This window comes from Crotalus tigris, unplaced genomic scaffold, assembly GCF_016545835.1.
Source record: "Crotalus tigris isolate CLP2741 ecotype Arizona unplaced genomic scaffold, ASM1654583v1 scf7180000017933.3771270, whole genome shotgun sequence".
Taxonomy (NCBI): domain Eukaryota; kingdom Metazoa; phylum Chordata; class Lepidosauria; order Squamata; family Viperidae; genus Crotalus; species Crotalus tigris.
This window is the reverse complement of record NW_024096726.1, coordinates 57-14,774: the sequence shown is the minus strand read 5'-3', so window position 1 is coordinate 14,774 and position 14,718 is coordinate 57. Positions and strand designations below refer to the sequence as shown.

Here is a 14,718-nt window from a genome sequence, read left to right as displayed (position 1 = left end):
GAATTATCCTTTAATCTGATGGAAAACAAATTGCTTTTGACTTCTACTTTCAGGAGACCGAAACTTGGATCAGTGCACTTGCACAGCTTCTCACATTACCTTCCTCAGAAAGTGTATCTTTCATTGCCCGGTCTTTGTCCCATGACTCTGCAGTCTCCTGGGCTTCCTGCATTTCAATCAAGTTCTAAGAGAAGGTCTTGATATTCCCATCCACCACCTCCTGGGGCCAGGAAGCAAGGAGAGCTGCAAAAATGGCAGCGCAGGGAAATGCAACACAAACATTCTCATTACGTTACCTTTTACCACTTTGCAATCCTCAGGTATATTCAAACATCTGTAAAATCTATTTATAAAATCTGAGAATAATAGATGGATAGAGTAAAGAGAAAGTCCAGGAAAATGGAAGTTTTCAAGTAAATATTTTCAACAACCAAAAAAAGCTCATACTGTAGCTTTGTTTTCCCGGGGACCAACTTTAGGCATGTCAGGACCATTGTTGACTGCTTGCGTAGTCTCCCAAGTACAAACAAAGGATCAGAAAAGTTTTCTGATCTAGACTTTTTTTTTCCAAATACACAATAGATTTCTTTAATTTATATAGAAGAAGGTCATGTATCATATATAACACGAGGAAAGAACATTCAGAAATAGTCCTAACCATACGCAGATGACTCCTTGCAGTAATTAATCATAATAACAATAATTCAATGCTGCAGGACACTTTGAAGTAGACAATAAGCAGTTCATATGGAAGAAGATAAGATAATGAAGTCCTTTACTCAGGGAACCATTGAAGAAAAGAATGAGTCGCATGAGCTCTTCAAAAGAGCCATGAAACCAACTTGAGGATTAAGTGATAGTCTCAAAATAATTCTCAGACGAAAGATACAAAAATCTCATGAACATTGGGATCACATTACATTTCAATCATGACACGATATTTAAATTCTGCTGCAAAGTGCAAATATTCAAAGAACAGCTTTCCTTTTTAGCCAGGCCCATGAAAGCAACCAAATAAATTAGCAGTTGTGACCCTCTCTTTCCTACACACAGAAGAACATCTCTGATGCTAACTGGTTCATAGTGCTTTTGATCTCTTTATCAGATGTTCTCAAGACAGTCAGTGACACAGCTTGCTTAGAGTTTGGTTAAGGTTCCTCCCTCCCAAAAATAATTTCTCATTCTGGTTTGCATAGCAGGGCTGGTAACAGTCTTGTGTTGTACTTCCTCCTCCAACTTTTTATAGTTTGCTGAATTCAGGAGATGTCTGTCTGAGCCACTTCTGAATATTATCTACCTGTTGTGGACCTTAAATATGTTTCACTCCCGTCATCCTGGTAAGGGAACTTGCAAACCTCTGTCAAATTCATCTTCCTTATTCCCCAACTTATTCCCCCACCCACTAAGGTGTGTACATAGTTTCCCTGTCAATAAACAGGAAGAAAATTTCAGGAAGCCATTTGATCTATCTCCTTGTGTTTTGCAGTGTTCCAAACCTTGTAGTCCATTCGTGTTCAGTGAAGGATGAGATCCAGGTATTGTTCGTGGCCTGACATAACCCTGCTTTGGAGAGGTTAGAAGTCTTTTTAGAGGCAGTGATTTACCGTGGATGTCCAGGCGGAATGGTTACACCTGCTGTCCTGGAGCAGTGGTGGCATGCCACTGCTCAGTTTGAAGTGGTTCAGTGAATTCATTAACCTAGAAGGCATTGAAAAGTTATAACTGTAGAGCCCGTAAGGAGGGTGCAAGGCACAGTTTAAAGTTTCTCGGGCAACGGGCGCGGATGGGAAAATATTTCCAGATGCATGCAAGCCATACAACATCTGGCCAGCAGAACTGGGCCCTTGGGACACCACTCCCTCTAGATCTTCTGCTTTGCCACTTCTGACATCGCCAATGCTCAGAGACGACAAAGTGGGCACCTCCACCATGAAGTGGGGCAGAAAGTGAGGACCGGGGGCACTTCCCAACTTGTGGTGGCTTGGGAACATTAGGGACGGCTGTCTTAAAAGGTTGGTAGGGCAAATCTTGTAGCAGATGGGTAGACCAAGGTGGTGCAGGTAAGAATCTGGGCAGGGCATGCCAAGATTGGTTGCGGAGAGGTGAAGGGTGGGAGGAGAACCCGCAGAAGAAAGGAGAGAGCTGAGAGGTGATGGGGTCCCCCCAGAGGGCGTTGCAGGAGAAGAGCCGGAACTTCCACCTAGGATAAAGCAAATAAAATGACATTATGAAGTGATAACAAACCCAAGAGAATTTTGTTCTCCACCTTTCATAATACTCAGGATCATCAAAGTTAGAAACGTTGGTAACGACGAGGGAGAACTTGAGATGGCTGCAATCATGGTCCCCTTGGAAGGTCCCTTTTCTTTAGATGGCAAAGTATTCCCAGACATTGAAGTCATTCCACTCATCCAAGCTGGTCAACCAAAAAGCTTATAAACATTTCCTGTTCAGGCCAGGTTGCTGTCCTGGTCTTCAAACAAATATACTAGCTTCAAAAAAAAAAAAAAAAGTAATTTCCCTCAGAACTGAAACAGGGACAGTAAATATTATAGACCTACTGTAGTGTATGCAGATAGACTGTAACGGACTCTGGAATTTCCATCGTTAAGTCATGATAGTCGTAAGTCAAGCAGCCATGTGATCCACACGATTTTGCAAACTGTTTTACGGTAGTCATTAAGCCAACAGCTCGGTTGTAAACTGAAGCCGGCAATTATTAATCAAGTCAATGCATTCCTTTAAGCTTTTTTTTTTTTTTTTTTGCTGGAAACCAGCTAAAAATGTGATTTTTGGTAAAAATCATCATAAATCGTGTCATGTCAGAATGGAGCATTGTAACCGTCCAGAGTTGCTGGCTGAGATGGGTGGCTATAGAAATTAAACAGATAGCTAGCTAGCTAGCTAGATGATAGATAGATAGATAGATAGATAGATAGATAGATAGATAGATAGATACAGACAGACAGACAGACAGACAGAAACATAGTGATAGAGAGATAGAGATAGACAGATAGATAGATAGATAGATAGACAGACAGATGGATAGAGACAGAGTCATGATAGATAGAGATAGAGATAGAGATATAGAGAGAGAAAGAGAGAGAGAGAGAGAGAGAGAGGGAGAGAGAGAGTAAAGAGGCAGATAGATACTGGCTACAAAAGTGAACCAGTTACCAGGCACTTGAAATGTGGCCATGGGGCGGGGTGCCATCATTCGAACTTGGGTCTTTTGGGGGAGCGGTTGTAACTGAGTGGCTGCTAAGTGATCCGTCATTAAGTGAGGACTACATGTACTTGTTCTGAACCTATATATTAGCTGTCATTCTTTGCCAATGTTTGAGTGTGGCTCTCAAGACCATTTTGATCATGTTGGCTGCATTAGAACAGCCTGATAACAATCATAAACTAGCTGTTCTCTCTATGCCTCCCCGCTGCCAAAAATAAAAAGAAAAGAAAAAGAAAACTTGAGCAAATATTTCACAAACTGAATAGATTTTCGCTGATTTCCCATTTTTCCTTTGGACAAACTCTCCTCAAGGGTCATTTTAAGAAAAAAAAAGTATGTAAATTGTTTGCTGGCAACGTTAAATTATATTTTTCTATTACTGTGTGAAACAGCAAACTCAAATCCAACATTTGTATTATTTTTGACAGTGATTGTTTAAACAGGCTGTACAGTTGTGGATTGCCATAAAGCAAACAGAGTCCTGTAGTACCTTTTGTGTCACATGTGTTTTGGGATTTCTCAATTCACTTCACCAGATGTGTGGGATAACAACCTGAGAGAGTGCTTTCGGTGGACCCACAATATTGTTGCGGAAATAAGACAAGAGGGAGAAACAGGAAAGGAAGCTTTGTTGGGGCTTGGAGATTTAGGTGCCAAAGTAAAACTGGCTTGTTTTCAAGATTTTACAGGTCTGTGTGGACCTTTCCTTTCCTTCCCTTTCCCCTCCCTTTCCCTTTCTTTCTTTCTTTCTTTCTTTCTTTCTTTCTTTCTTTCTTTCTTTCTTTCTTTCTTTCTTTCCTTTCTTCTTTCTCTCTCTCTCTCTCTCAGCAGATTTCATCTTAGAATTCCTTAACTTCCCTAGAGCTCATTTTCTTTCTTTCTTTCTTTCTTTCTTTCTTTCTTTCTTTCTTTCTTTCTTTCTTTCTTTCTTTCCTATCTATCTATCTATCTATCTATCTATCTATCTATCTATCTATCTATCTATCTATCTATCTATCTATCTATCTTTCAGCAGATTTCATCTTAGAATTCCTTAACTTCCCTAGAGTTCATATTCTTTCTTTCTTTCTTTCTTTCTTTCTTTCTTTCTTTCTTTCTTTCTTTCTCTCTCTCTCTCTCTCTCTCTCTCTCTCTATCTCTCTCTCAGCAGATTTCATCTTAGAATTCCTTAACTTCCCTAGAGCTCATTTTCTTTCTTTCTTTCTTTCTTTCTTTCTTTCTTTCTTTCTTTCTTTCTTTCTTTCTTTCTTTCTCTTTTTTCTTTCTTTCTTTCTCTCCCTCTCTTCCTCTCTCCCTCTCTCCCTCTCTCCCTCTCTCCCTCTCTCTAAGTCTAACTCTGCTTCCTTTGTGGAAAGATATAGACATCATTACTCTGCAAGTGAATTTGGACTGAGTTTTTGCTAAGAGATTTCTGCTCGTCTTCCTATTTTTGATTCTGCCCCACAGAGAATATTATTCTTGAAAGTAAATGCAGTTGTACACATCTGGTCTCAACAGTCCAAGTGCATCTGGAAGAAACACCATGTTTGACTCACAGGGTTGGCATTGCCAATGCCACACAAATCTTTGCCTACTTTGGCAAAAGAGGACCACATCTGCTGAACATCTGGTCCACCAATAGAGAGCCAAGCTGCAAGTAAAAGAAATACTGGTCCAGGCACACGTATGGTTCCATCAACCATCCAGGGTCTGTGGTCCATATGAAAATCATTCTTCATCTAGATGGCAGTGGTGGACCAAATGAACACAAAGGCTGATCTTCTGACAAATTTGGAACCCTATGGATCTCTTTCTTGTATTGTTTCCTGGCTGAAGTTCATACCATCTGCCCTTCTGATAGGCATGCTTGATCCCACGTCCAACCATTTTGAGAATGTCCCATTATGCATGCACCCTTATGCTGCCATCCTATTTTGATACAATATTATAGTATTTAATTTGCATCCAAATCCTGTCTTTTCCTCCAAGAACACAAGATAGCCCCTATATTGTCTTTCTTACACATCACTGCACTGAGGTCGGTTAGAGTAAAAAATGGAAACTGGCTCAAGAGGATTTTATTTATTCATCTATCCATTCATTCATTTGTTCGTTCGTTCATTCGTTCATTCATTCATTGGATTTATATGGCTGCCCATTCCCTCTCAGGGACTCTGTGTGCCCTACAAACAACCTTCCTTGCAAAGGACTTGGAAGTGGATCTATCCAGTCTTAATCTGAAACACCTTAGCCTGTATGGGATTGCTAACTACAACCCCACAGATTTCTACATTTTTATCTCAACCATCCTTCGGAGGGAAGAAAAAGGAAAGGAGAAGGAGAGGGAAGGTGCTGACAGTTAATGTAATATGAATGTTCTGCATATAAATGTCTCTCTTAAAATATAAGCCCTGGTATTTCTCCAGGCTGCTAGCTTTGAGCGATTACATCGATCAATTAAAAAACACAAGTCTTAAAAGCGGAACAAGTAATCCCTTTTGATTAATCAGGCCAGCTCAGAATAAGGCAAAGATTGTAGCATTTGCAAAGGGGAAACCTGCTTCAGGGTCCAAAGTTTTACCCATTCCCTCTTGGCCACATTGATGAAAAAGAAACTACCCTTTGGTAGCCAAACTCCACAAACACTTTAAAAAGACGCCCTTTAGGCTGACGCAGTAACCTGCATTCTTTGAAAGATGCACATGGAAATGTGGGAGAAAAGAAAGGAAAGACTGCTGAAGATTCAATACTCACTTGGTTGCTCTGTCCCAAAATGCTTAAAATCTAAGGTCAGCGATGGTCTCCACGGATAGGATTCCAAAAGTCCATCCAAAACTCCTCTGCAACATGATAGTTGGAAATTAGACTTGCATCCCCATGGAACAAGGCCACTGGAAAAGCTATTGGAGCAGAAGTCTAGCGCCCCATTCATGAGAATAAGCACAAGGGTGGATTTAACCACATTTTTGGGACAAAGTGAATTAAGAAGGTACACATTCCTATACAGCTTCAAAGCCATGATATCTGTGCCTTCTTCCCTGCTTCTCTGCCAGTCAACTATGATCTCCTGAAAATGTTTCCTGGAGAATCCAGAAACCCAGAAGAGGCATTTTTTAAATACAATTCTCTGGATTGTCCTAAAGGTGCCTTTTTTTTTTAAAGGCAACTGAACTTTCTTGAGTTTTCCTTGAAGATGTTTCGCTTCTCATCCAAGAAGCTTCCTCAGTTCTGACTGAATGGTGGAGAATGGAAAGATTTATATTCCTTGCAACCATCTGGTCGTTAGTACTCTTCCTGAGAGTTGTTGAGGCCACATGGAAGGGACACCTGAATAGTGCAAATGGGTGTGGAACCTTCTTGGAACTGCTGAAAAGACTGTGTTGTAAACAGGAGAAAGGTGGTGTCGTATTATCCCTCCCCCTCTGTTGAGAGAGGGCTGTTCGATCTTAACACAGATGGCTTCTTTTTATGGTTTCACCTGTATCCATCCCCCCATTGTGGCCAATCTCTACCTGGAAGAGGTAGAAATCCAAGCCCTAAACTCCTTCACAGGAATTCCGCTCAGGTGTTAAAAGAGAAATCTGGGAGGGATATTCCCTTCCAAAAAGAGAGTGATTGTTATGCACAGGGGAGTCTATTACAATATACTTTTATACAGGAATAGTTGCATGCACTCCTACTTACGCATTGCACGACAATATCAAATCCAAGTAAGCTTTATTATGATCACAGATAACCCTAATTTGACATCTTTTTTCAGCAATAGCGCTTAGACTTAGATACTGCTTCACAGTGCTTTTACACTCCTCTTTAAGCGGTTTACAAAGTCAGCCTATTACCCCCAACAATCTGGGTCTTCATTTTACCGACCTTGGAAGGATGAAAGGATGAGTCAACCTTGAGTCGGTCTGGATCGAACTGCTGCCAGTGGGCAGAGTTTGCCTGCAATTCTAACCACAGTGCCACCATAGCTTTTTAACCTAATAACTACCGTATTTTCTGGCGTATAAGGCAACCTGGCGTATAAGATGACCCCCAACTTCGATGCCGAGTTGCATGCCTAGAAAGTCGTCTTATATGCCGGAAACTACCATTATTTCTGGCATATAAGACGACTCGGCGTATAAGATGACCCCCGACTTCAGCGCCGATTTCAACGCTTTCGAAAGTCGTCTTATACGCCGGAAAGTACGGTACTGTTTTTTTACTCATGTTCAATGAGGCCAACTGTGTTGTGGTTCAGATCCAATTTCCAAAATGTATTTCCTGAACTAAAAAAATAGCAGGTGTCTTCAAAGTCAGGACACAACTGCAATGCATCTTTTCCTAGAAACAATCCAGCAGGTAGTCCCAGGAAAATGTACTGTAGACAAGTACCATCTTGACAGCAAACTAGCACTGATGGTGTTACCTAGCTTGGTCATGAAACGTCTGCGAGAAAACCACCAAGCTTAGAGAACACCAAGCACCCTTCTTTTCAATCCTGAGCTACAAATATTCGCTTCTAATAGTGCCTTCAAACTATCATGAGGAAACTGAAAAGCTACAGGCAATTGTCATTAATGATGACCTATTTGTATTTTTTTTTTCATAATGTAGGCAATTAGTAAACCAAAGCATCTATTGTTTATCCATTTAAAAGTCTTTAAACCATCCATAGCTCAGTCGGTCAAATAATTGCACTTTTTTTTTACCTGTTTCTTCCAGGATCTCGAAATCCTTTAGCAAAGGGATTCCGGTCAATCTTCAGTTTTGTTATCTATGGATGTTTGGCAGACAAACAACAAAGGAAGAACTGTGAGTATCATAATTCTCACCAATCTGCCCACAAAACTCTGCTTGTACCTTGGGCAGGTTAATTTACCTGCTGGTTTTGATAAGCGGTGACCGTCGTAAATTCGGTTTCTTTGAAAGAGAACGTCTGAACACCAGCTGCAGGCAAAGATGGGGTCTGGGAGAGATCAAACCGGGAATCCTGGATGATAATGTGGACTCTGGGCTTGTATTTGTGCATTGATTGCAAAATTATCTGCAGTCCACAGAGAAAGAAGAGGAAAAACAATCAGGAAAAGTGACTATTATCATTCTTAAATTTTGAGATTTAAGAGTTGAGAGTTCTACCTTGAGCTTGGTTTACTTAAAAATTAAATTTTCCTTAAGAGCAAACAAAGATGATTAGGGGACTGGAGGCTAAAATATACATATATATAAAAATACAAATATGCAGGAATTGGATTATAGTCTAGTGAAAAAAAAGACTAGGGGGGACAAGGTAGCAGTGTTTCTATTTTTGAGGGGCTGCCACAAAGAAGAGGGGGTCAAGCTATTCTCCAAAGCAGGGCATTACAACCTTTTCACCCACTGTACCACTTTTAGGATATGGCAACATCCGAGTACCACCAGTCGCCTATCAAGGTGTCAAAAACTTGATGACTAAAAAAAAAAGGAAAAAAATAAATCAGTACTACCTGGGGGGGCACTGAAAAAAGTGCCCCCCCAGCCACAGCCGAGCAAGACACCTGCCTGCCCACCCAGCGGTGCTCTTCCTCCTGTCCGAGGTTTTCATTGTTGTGAGCATTTCTGTTGAGGATTGGCAGCGGGGGTGGGGTGGGGTGGTGTTTGGTTTTTATTCCCCCCATCTGCTGGGTGGTTGCAGCAGGTTTTGGTCACTTCACATGACCCTGGGACAATGTGACCCTCATAAATATGAATCAGTTGCTAAGCATCTGAATGTAAATCACAAGACCCTGGAGAGGCTGCAACATTCCAGCTGATCGGCGCGTCTTCTGGGCTCAGCAGAAGCGCCAGGATCAGCGCTGAGCTCCAGCTGGATCCTGGCGCTGATCCTGGTGCTTCCGCTGAGCCCTGACAGCCCTGTAGCTCCAGCCATCTCTCGCTCAGGCTTGTGCGGTGCTGCCACCGGTTCAGCTCATTCCCCTCCCCCGCTACCACTTTTCTAGGATGGTCGTGTACCACCTGCCAGGTGCCAATGTACCACAGGTGGTACCTATACCACTGGTTGAAAAGCCTTGCTCCAAAGTGCCTGAAGGCAGGACAAGAAGCAACTGATGGAAACTAATCAAGGAGAGAAGCAACCTAGAACTAAGGAGAAACTTCCTGACAGTTAGAACAATTAACCAGTGGAACAACCTGCCTCCAGAAGTGGTGAATGCTCCAACACTGGAAGTTTTTAAGAGGAGACTGGACAACCAATTGTCTGAAATAGTACAGGGTTTCCTATTTGAGCAGGAGGTTGGACTAGAAGTACAGGGTTTCCTATTTGAGCAGGAGGTTGGACTAGAAGACCCCCAAATAGACCCAAGATTGTTGTTGGCAGCTCTAAAAGGATCACTCCCCTTCTTCATGAAAAAAAAATCCCTTCCAAAGGTTTATTTGGAAAACTGAAGGGTGACATAGAATAATACACTCTGCTTGAACTTTCAGTGCAGCTAATAATGATTAGGCCAAACTTAAGCTTGCTTGCTTGCTTGCTTGCTTGTTTCCCACCCATCTTGCCTCACCTGGGGTACATCAAAGATTTTCCTGCTTTGGGGAGAGACCAAAATACTGCTGTCCGAGCATCGGTAGCAAAAATCTCATCCTCACAATCTCTTTTTATCTGACATAAAAATCAACATTGATTTTCTCTATTTTCCTCACACGCAAAATCTACTTTCAAGGCTAAGATCAAATCTGGATTGCAAAAATCCAGTTTGCCACTAGATGGCAGCCAAAAATGCTGCCCCTTTGCTGCCCCTTTGTGGTCATCTGAATTTTGTGGCTAATTCCTTCCTTCCTTCTTTCTTTCCTTTCTCCTTCCTCCCTCCCTTCCTCCTTTCTTTCTTTCTTCTTTCTCTTATTTTCTTTCCCCCTCCCTCCTTCCTTCCTTCCTTCTTTTCTTTCTCCTTCCTTCCTTCCTTCCTTCCTTCCTTCCTTCCTTCCTTCCTTCCTTCCTTCCTTCCTTCCTTCCTTCCTTCCTTCCTTCCTTCCTCTTCTATTAAGTCTCCAAGGCAGCCATCTTGCTCTAGCTAATGACAGAGCTGGCCCTACATTTTTCCCTCCTATTCCATTCCTGGAAAATAGTAGCCTCAAATCCACACCTACATGCCCTTTGTCGTCCATCTCATTGTTGGTTAGCTTCACCCGGTCGAAGCTGATGATCTGCCTCATCCATGTCTCTCCTGAACAGGGGGAATCCGGGTGCATATAAAGCCGGGGTGTGATGCACGAATGGTCCGTGTTTCCAGCCACCATCCACTGCGAGCTGTGATAGACATACCTGCCAAACGGAACAAGGGGCAGAGCATCACTGTTTTGGTTGAATAAGACACAATTGGCTGATTTTACAACAACCACTATTAAGCCATGAATTGCAGCTTAAAAGCCAGAACATTAGGATTCATGTCATAGACTATGCCAAAAATTACATCAGTCACATTACAGCTTAACATATGGGAAACTAAAGCACTAGGTCTTGAGCCAAGGACCTCCAATTAGCTTGGGAAATCAATTCACTGTATTCTGCTCTCCACTGAATAACAGCAATCAGCATTATTTCTGCATTGGAGGTTAGGCTAATCATTCACAGTCCACTTAACTAATCTTTTTTTTTTTTTGCATTCTATATTTCTTATTCCCAGGGTTTGATCAACTTAAGTGTTGCTTGTAAAAACTTTTGCGGGGTTATTGCCGTTTCTCCCCTTTTCACTTTTAGCTCTGCTAAGCTCACGGCTCTATCTCAGTCCCAAATTCAGTGGGAAGAGAGTTTTGTGTGGTCAAAGCTCCAGAAAGAGGCCTTTTGCTCTCTTTCCTCCCTTCTTCCTTTGGGCACGTGGAAGTGAGGGTGGGGGGGGCTAGGCTGGAGAAAAAGAAAGAGAAAGAATTGTGCATTTTGGAAAGTTGGGAGAACTTTGTAGCCCGAACTCTTCAAAGTTTCCAAAGTTGCAGGGACTTTTTCCATTTCTCGGCCAACTGGTGTTTGTGATCAAAGGCCTCCTCCCTCCCTCCCTCCCTCCCAGGGAACAATAAGAAGAGCAGGAAAACAGACCATCCTCATTATTTGATAACTGCTTTGCTTTTCACTCTGTTCAGAGCGGGTAAGACCCGGGGAAGAATCCCGATCAAGTTCAAACTGGAAATGATTGTTTCAGATTCCAGCTCTGTGTGGCAGTTACTTACAAGTAACTGCCTGTGTATTTTGCCAGTGTGTAGAAAAGATACTGAAAAGGGGGACCTGGTTTTATAAATTGTATATTCAACAACCAAATCAACTAGGAGGAGACGTGAGGGTGAAGATGGGCTTAAACTGCAGAGGTTCAGAAGCGGAAGAAGGAGCTCCAAAGCAAATCTTATGAGTTGTGAATTTTGTGAGTTGTTTGCCTGCTGCTTTGCTCCCGGGGAAATGGGTTCTAACAGGATCTCACTGAAGGTCTTGTTGACCTGGGCAGGGAGAATCTTCCTTTTCATAGGCCACTAAAGGGGAGAACTGTTCTCCAAATCTAATATCTCCAAAAGGGACAGGCAGATCCATTCCCAAATCTTTCCCAGATGAACCCGGCATAGCTAAACTGATTTAAATCTAAAACCTTCCATAAATTTTCATTCATTCATTAAGAGGAAGGAAGGAAAGAAAGAAAGAAAGAGGGAAAGAAAGAAGAAAGAAAGAAAGAAAAAGAAAGAAAGAAAGAAAGAAAGAAAGAAAGAAAGAAAGAAAGAAAGAAAGAAAGAAAGAAAGAAAGAAAGAGACAGTTTGGCTTAGAATATAAGTTTTTTAAAAAATCCATAAGTTTATGTCCTTTGGAAAAAAAATCAAAACTTTTTTACCTGTATCTTTTCGAGTCCACTGGGACCACGTCTATAGCAATATAATATTGTTTCACTGGATCCAGACCTTTTACTTTAACTCTGACCGAAGGAAACATTCTCCTGCATGAAAGAAAATTTGTGTTACCTTACTGTAACATTTCACTTGCCAGCCTCACATCTTTCTGCAACTTTCAAACAAGCTGTTGGGTTTTTTTCCCCCAACCCCAAAGCATTTATACCACACCCAGAGTATTAATCTGTACTATGCATTTGAGGTGGGGGGGAATACAAGAAAAAAGAAAAGATAGATCAATGTAAATTGCTTGGCTGTAGAATTACGCATTTTCATTATTAGGAGAACCAAATTCTTAAAAGTTCACTGCAGTTTGTCAACGGGAATAATTATAAGCTGCAATCTGGTGAGGTTGTTACTTGGAAGAATTTCTGGTTGAACAGAAAGGACTTTTTTTGGCATACTTATAAATCAATTGGTTGTGTTCAGTACTCTTCCTGCCTCGTTTCCTACTACTGCTCTCTCCAGTCCCATTAGGAAGAATATTAAGAAATTTGAGGATGCTTCTGAAGGAAAGGCATTTAAATGTTTCCTAGTTCTCCTAATTATCTAGGTAAATGAAAGAAGTATTGCAAGTAGTAATGCACAAAATATTAATGGAATAGAATATTTGTAGCTCAGAATTGAATTCTTTGTGTTCTCTGAGCTTGATGTTTTCTTTCATAAAGGAGGAGGAGGAGGAAGTAACATCATCAGTTCTTGGGTAATGAAACCGTCTGAAAGCAAACAATTAAGCTCAGAGGACACCAAGAACCCGGTAATACAGAATACCTCTAGAATAAGATTTGCAGATAAATAGCCGAAGTAAAGCAAAATAGAGATAAGAGTAAGCTCCTTACTCTTTCACGGTTTCACAGTAATGATAGTTAATTTTGTTTTCCAAATGTTTCCCCTAAACAGCCCATGTAGCCCATGCTCAAGAGTGCCACTGTGGCTCTCCAGCTTTGTTTTGTTCGACTAACAACAACAAATGTTCTAGGTTCAGCATTGCTGATATTTTTGCGTTGTGGGGAGGGGCATTTAATGAAGGTAGAACATTAGGAAAGTCATCTGTTGCCCTCTTGGGTGAAGAAGGATGGATTTTTAACACCCACTTTAGGAGAAGGGCAGATTAATCCTAGAAATAGCAAGACGTGTAGCCTTTTTGTGAGTTTTAATGCTGCAATGACTACATCTGACTTATCAATGTCATCACCATTGCTGTCTTAAGTAGTTTGTTTAAGCCAGTAAAGAGCATCCAATTGTCCAAAGGAGAAAGAAAGCATGGAGTCAAGCCAAAACAAGGCATTGTGATATAATTCTAGCAAACTTTAAAATGCTTAAGCCCAGTTTCACAGAATTCTTGGTGTTTTACTGAAGACAAATTGCTTTAAAATGGTATCATATCAGTTCCCTTTCTGTACAAGTGATTTATAGCACCATCTAGTCATCATTATGGTGATGACTTCTCACGGAAGTAACCACGGTTTACTGAGTGAAACACTCTTTTATTTATTGAGGGGTTTTCATCCTACAAAAGCCATAACTCATAGCTCAAACAAACCACACTAGCTGCGTTCACACAATAAAGAAGCATCTGTTCTCAAGCAAATTTGACTCCTGAGGTCATTATGACTCTAGCCATCTAGTTTTAGTGACAAGACGGTTATGATTTGAAATTGCTTTTGGGGGGGGGATGTTATTATTTTATTATGATTATTTTCATATCAAGTCTGTGGCCCTGAGATTCTCCAAATGTTTTTCTTATCTAAGTACTAATCAGGTCCAAACCTTCTTAGCCAGGACCCTGACAAAGGTTACCCAGGAGTTTCCATTGGCTGAGGTGAACCTTGCATATCTTGTCTTACGCATGTGTGAACCTGATCAGCATGAGAATATTAATTTCAAGGAAGCTTAATGTTTCTGCTCCCAATAGTCACTGACGGTAGCTATTATTTATTTAATTAGCTCAATTATTTTGGGCTGGCAGAGCTGCTTGATCCACAAACCGATCACTGGGGTTGAGTTTGCAAAATGCTCTGAACTAAAACATGGCTTGTTCGAAGACGTTTAGATTTACAACCAGTGGCCAAGCGGCTTTTTTTCTGGTTGGTTTTCACGCAACACTGTGTGTCACCTGACATGCTGTGCCCAACAAATCCACCACACTATGGATTAAGATAGTAATCTGAAACCCTGTATACATTTCCAGGAAGGAAGGAAGGAAGGAAGGAAGGAAGGAAGGAAGGAAGGAAGGAAGGAAAGAAAGAAAGAAAGAAAGAAAGAAAGAAAGAAAGAAAGAAAGAAAGAAAGAAAGAAAGAAAGAAAGAACAGAATTGAAAAAGACCTTGGAGGTCTTTTGATCCAACCCCGTACTGAAGCAGGAGACCTTATACTATTTCAGACAAAACATTGTCCAATCTCTTTTAAAAATCTCCAGTGCTTGAGCATCCAAAACCTCTGGAGACAAGCCCTTCCACTTATTGTTTGTTTCTTCTTGTTCTGCCCTCAGGTGCTTTGGAGAACAGGTTGACCCCCCCCCTCTTCTAAGGACTAGTCCAAAGAAGTACAGCGTGTGAATATAGAATAAAATCATATCCACATTTTGTGGTTTAGCAGAAATAAATATCTTTCTAGGACTGGGAGGATTTAA

At 41.2% G+C, this 14,718-nt stretch overlaps 1 protein-coding gene across 1 annotated transcript; it reads right to left on the bottom strand.

Moving 5' to 3' along the window:
- Positions 1 to 770: 770 nt before the first annotated feature.
- On the bottom strand, positions 771 to 12,314 carry TBX22 (T-box transcription factor 22). The gene is made up of 6 exons (XM_039344541.1): positions 12,032 to 12,314; positions 10,313 to 10,487; positions 8,073 to 8,237; positions 7,903 to 7,967; positions 5,963 to 6,048; positions 771 to 2,200 (listed from the first exon to the last, which is right to left on the bottom strand). The coding sequence occupies exons 1-6, from the start codon at positions 12,127 to 12,129 to the stop codon at positions 1,587 to 1,589; spliced, it is 1,203 nt and encodes a 400-aa protein (XP_039200475.1). The 5' UTR covers positions 12,130 to 12,314; the 3' UTR covers positions 771 to 1,586.
- Positions 12,315 to 14,718: the final 2,404 nt, after the last annotated feature.

Bases quoted from the DNA above. Each gene is read 5' to 3' on its own strand.
- TBX22 (XM_039344541.1), bottom strand. From the start codon at position 12,129: ATGTTTCCTTCGGTCAGAGTTAAAGTAAAAGGTCTGGATCCAGTGAAA. The intron at 6,049-7,902 runs GTAAAAAAAAAG...ATCATGTTGCAG, and splicing joins CGAGATCCTGGAAGAAACAG to AGGAGTTTTGGATGGACTTT. The intron at 2,201-5,962 runs GTGAGTATTGAA...GCTTTATCCTAG, and splicing joins TTTTGGGACAGAGCAACCAA to GTGGAAGTTCCGGCTCTTCT.